This window comes from Sminthopsis crassicaudata, chromosome 5, assembly GCF_048593235.1.
Source record: "Sminthopsis crassicaudata isolate SCR6 chromosome 5, ASM4859323v1, whole genome shotgun sequence".
Lineage (NCBI taxonomy): Eukaryota > Metazoa > Chordata > Mammalia > Dasyuromorphia > Dasyuridae > Sminthopsis > Sminthopsis crassicaudata.
In genome coordinates this window covers 100,214,083-100,216,671 of record NC_133621.1, presented here as the reverse complement: position 1 = coordinate 100,216,671, position 2,589 = coordinate 100,214,083, and the positions used below count along the sequence as shown (strand labels likewise).

The 2,589-nt window shown below is 38.6% G+C and overlaps 1 protein-coding gene across 1 annotated transcript in view; it reads left to right on the top strand.

The window, feature by feature from the left end:
• The window catches only part of LOC141545241 (putative DBH-like monooxygenase protein 2), a 12,831-nt gene extending 10,922 nt beyond the window's left edge, over positions 1-1,909 (top strand). Inside the window, exons 11-13 of the mRNA XM_074272280.1 lie at positions 32-162; positions 486-600; positions 1,562-1,909. Coding sequence (XP_074128381.1) covers positions 32-162; positions 486-600; positions 1,562-1,798 — 483 coding nt within the window. The 3' untranslated portion in view covers positions 1,799-1,909. The remainder of the gene's footprint in view (positions 1-31; positions 163-485; positions 601-1,561) is intronic.
• The last annotated feature ends 680 nt before the right edge of the window (positions 1,910-2,589 follow it).

Genomic DNA, 2,589 nt, shown 5'->3' with positions numbered 1-2,589 from the left:
CTCCCATTGCTTGCTCTCTTTTCCTTCCTAGGGTGGCCCAAGCACCTTGAATGAAATGTGTTTGATCTTCCTTTTCTATTATCCCCGAAACAACATTTCCAGCTGCATGGGCATGCCAGATATTATGCATGTTGTACGGGAGTTGGGTCAGGACCCTGCAGAGTGAGTTGGGGGCAGCCTCAGATCTGCTGAATAGAGAGTGAGAGGAAAATGGAGAGAGTGGGAGCAAGGGGATGCAAAGCATGATCCTTTTTAATTGTCCTTTTCTTTCTTTCTTTTATGTTCTCTGGATCCCCTCTCTTTCCCTTGCATGTGTTCTTTTCCATTAATTTATTTTCTATTAATTTTAATATTTCCCCTCCCTCTTTCCCTTTTCTCTACACTCTTCTTCTATCTGTCTCATTGTCTGTGTCTGTCTATCTGTCTATCCCTCTCTGCTCCTATTTCTTTTGATTTTTTTTTCCCATCCTTTTTCATTTCCACAGTAATATGGAAGCAATGGTGATGTTGAATGATATTGAGTGGAACAATGAGAGTATCCAGAAGGCAGAAGAAGTCTGCAGAGATTCAGAACAGATTGTAATTATAAAGAGTGTGAATGTAAGTAGATGCAATCCCTCCTCAGAAGGATGGTGTGTGTGTGTGTGTGTGTGTGTGTATGTGTGTGTGTGTGTGTGTGTGTGTGTGTGTGTGTGTGTGTGTGTGTGTGTGTTTGTGAAGGTAGGGATGGAGGTTGAGGGAGGCTGAGCTCATTGAAATTTAGAAAGAATGGAAGAAGGCCTTAGAGTTCTAGTCTACACATACCACAAGCCAGAACATTTCTCAAATGTAATGCTTCTCTGGGAGTTCTAGGGGATTTGAGAGGGTATCTTTTCATTCTTTTTCCTGCCTTTCTTGAGCACCATATTCACTCTATCCAACCTGATCCTTCCTTCTTTAAACACCCGGAATATATTCTCTGCTCTAAGTTTTGTGGCAAACTTTGGATGGAAGGTAGGGTGGGGAAGTGGCCCCATAGGAATCCATGGGGGAATTTTGGGCCAGAAAACACATGACATTGTGTTTAAAAAGTATGAAATCCCACATGACTTATTTTGTACAACTTCCTGCTTTTTGAAGAGACTGAATTGTCACTGTCCATAGATAATGTGGTCCCCTCTAACTCATAGATTGTGACTTTTTTTTTTTTTAGATGAACTGATAGGAGGTGGAGAGTGGGTTGGTTTTTGGTGGAATGGGAGACATAGAAATAACACATTGCAATCTCAAATCCCTCGTGAGTATTATTTAGACTTCTGAGGTTTACAAAATGCTTCACATTGTCACAATAATCCTGAAAATAATTCTTTATTTGTCTCTTTCCAGATAAAGAGATCAATGCTTAAAGTGATGGGACTTAGGTCATACAATTAGTAAATGTTTGAAGTGGAATTTGAATTTAGGTCTTCCTAATCCTAATATTTTACTTCCTAATTATATATGATGATTGTCAAGGCTAGCAAATAAAAGTGAGCATATTAAAGAAGGGGAAGCTGAGCCCCTTCCTACCCTTTGTTCACAGGAAATGGTGAGAAATGAAACTGGCTGGATTCCCGCCATCATATCTCCACCTCCGGGTCCTTGTTTGGAATCTTCAGGAGGCAAAGTGGAGTCCCAGGACAACATAAGTTTCCAAAGTATCTCCAAAACTCCTTCAGACTCTAGTCCTTCCAGCCCCATTCGCCAGTTCTTTTCTTCCGTACTTGTAGGAACATCGACTTTGTTTGGGATCCTCAGTGGTTTCCTTGATGAGATCTGAGCTTTGGGATCTCACCCTACCCCCACCTCTCTATACTTGTGATTTTCTTTTATGCCATCCCCAAACCTGTCCAGTTTCTGGGCTCTTGATTCATTACATCTCTTTGCAAAACCTTCTAGGCACTCTTTCAGCTAGGTAATTTTTTGAGCATATTTTACAATTCCTGGTATTCTTTTACCCAGGAAAGCAATACTGTTTTCTAAGTGAATCCACTGATAATTTAATTTTTTCTCCATAGATATTTCTAAACTATTGAGTTTAATAATACTAATTGTTACCTTATATAGTATTTTATGGTTTGTCACAATTCCATGTGTCCAAAATGAAAATCCTTATTTTCCCCTTCTTTCCTTCCTCCTATAATCTATCTTTCTTCCAAATTTCCCTATTTTTGTTGAAGTGTTATCATCTGCCTAGTATTTAATCTTGGAGACATTCTTGATTCTTTCTCTCTTTCATATATAATCAGTAACCAAGTTTTGTTAATTCTAACTTTACAGTCTCTTTTATATCCAATCCCTTCTCTCTAAACACATATCTATTACATAAAATGCAGTCTCTCATCATCTCTCTCTTGACCTATAGCAATAGTCTTTTATGTTATCTCTCCACTTCCATTCTCTCCCTGGCTTGCCAAATTCTCATCTCCAAAACACATAAATAGTCATGAAATTACTCAAAAATCTTCAGTGCTTCCCTATTCCTTTTAGAAGAAAAATTAACTTCTTGGCCTAACATTTAAAGAACTGCACAGTCTGATTCCTACATACCTTTCTAGTCTTATTTCTGAA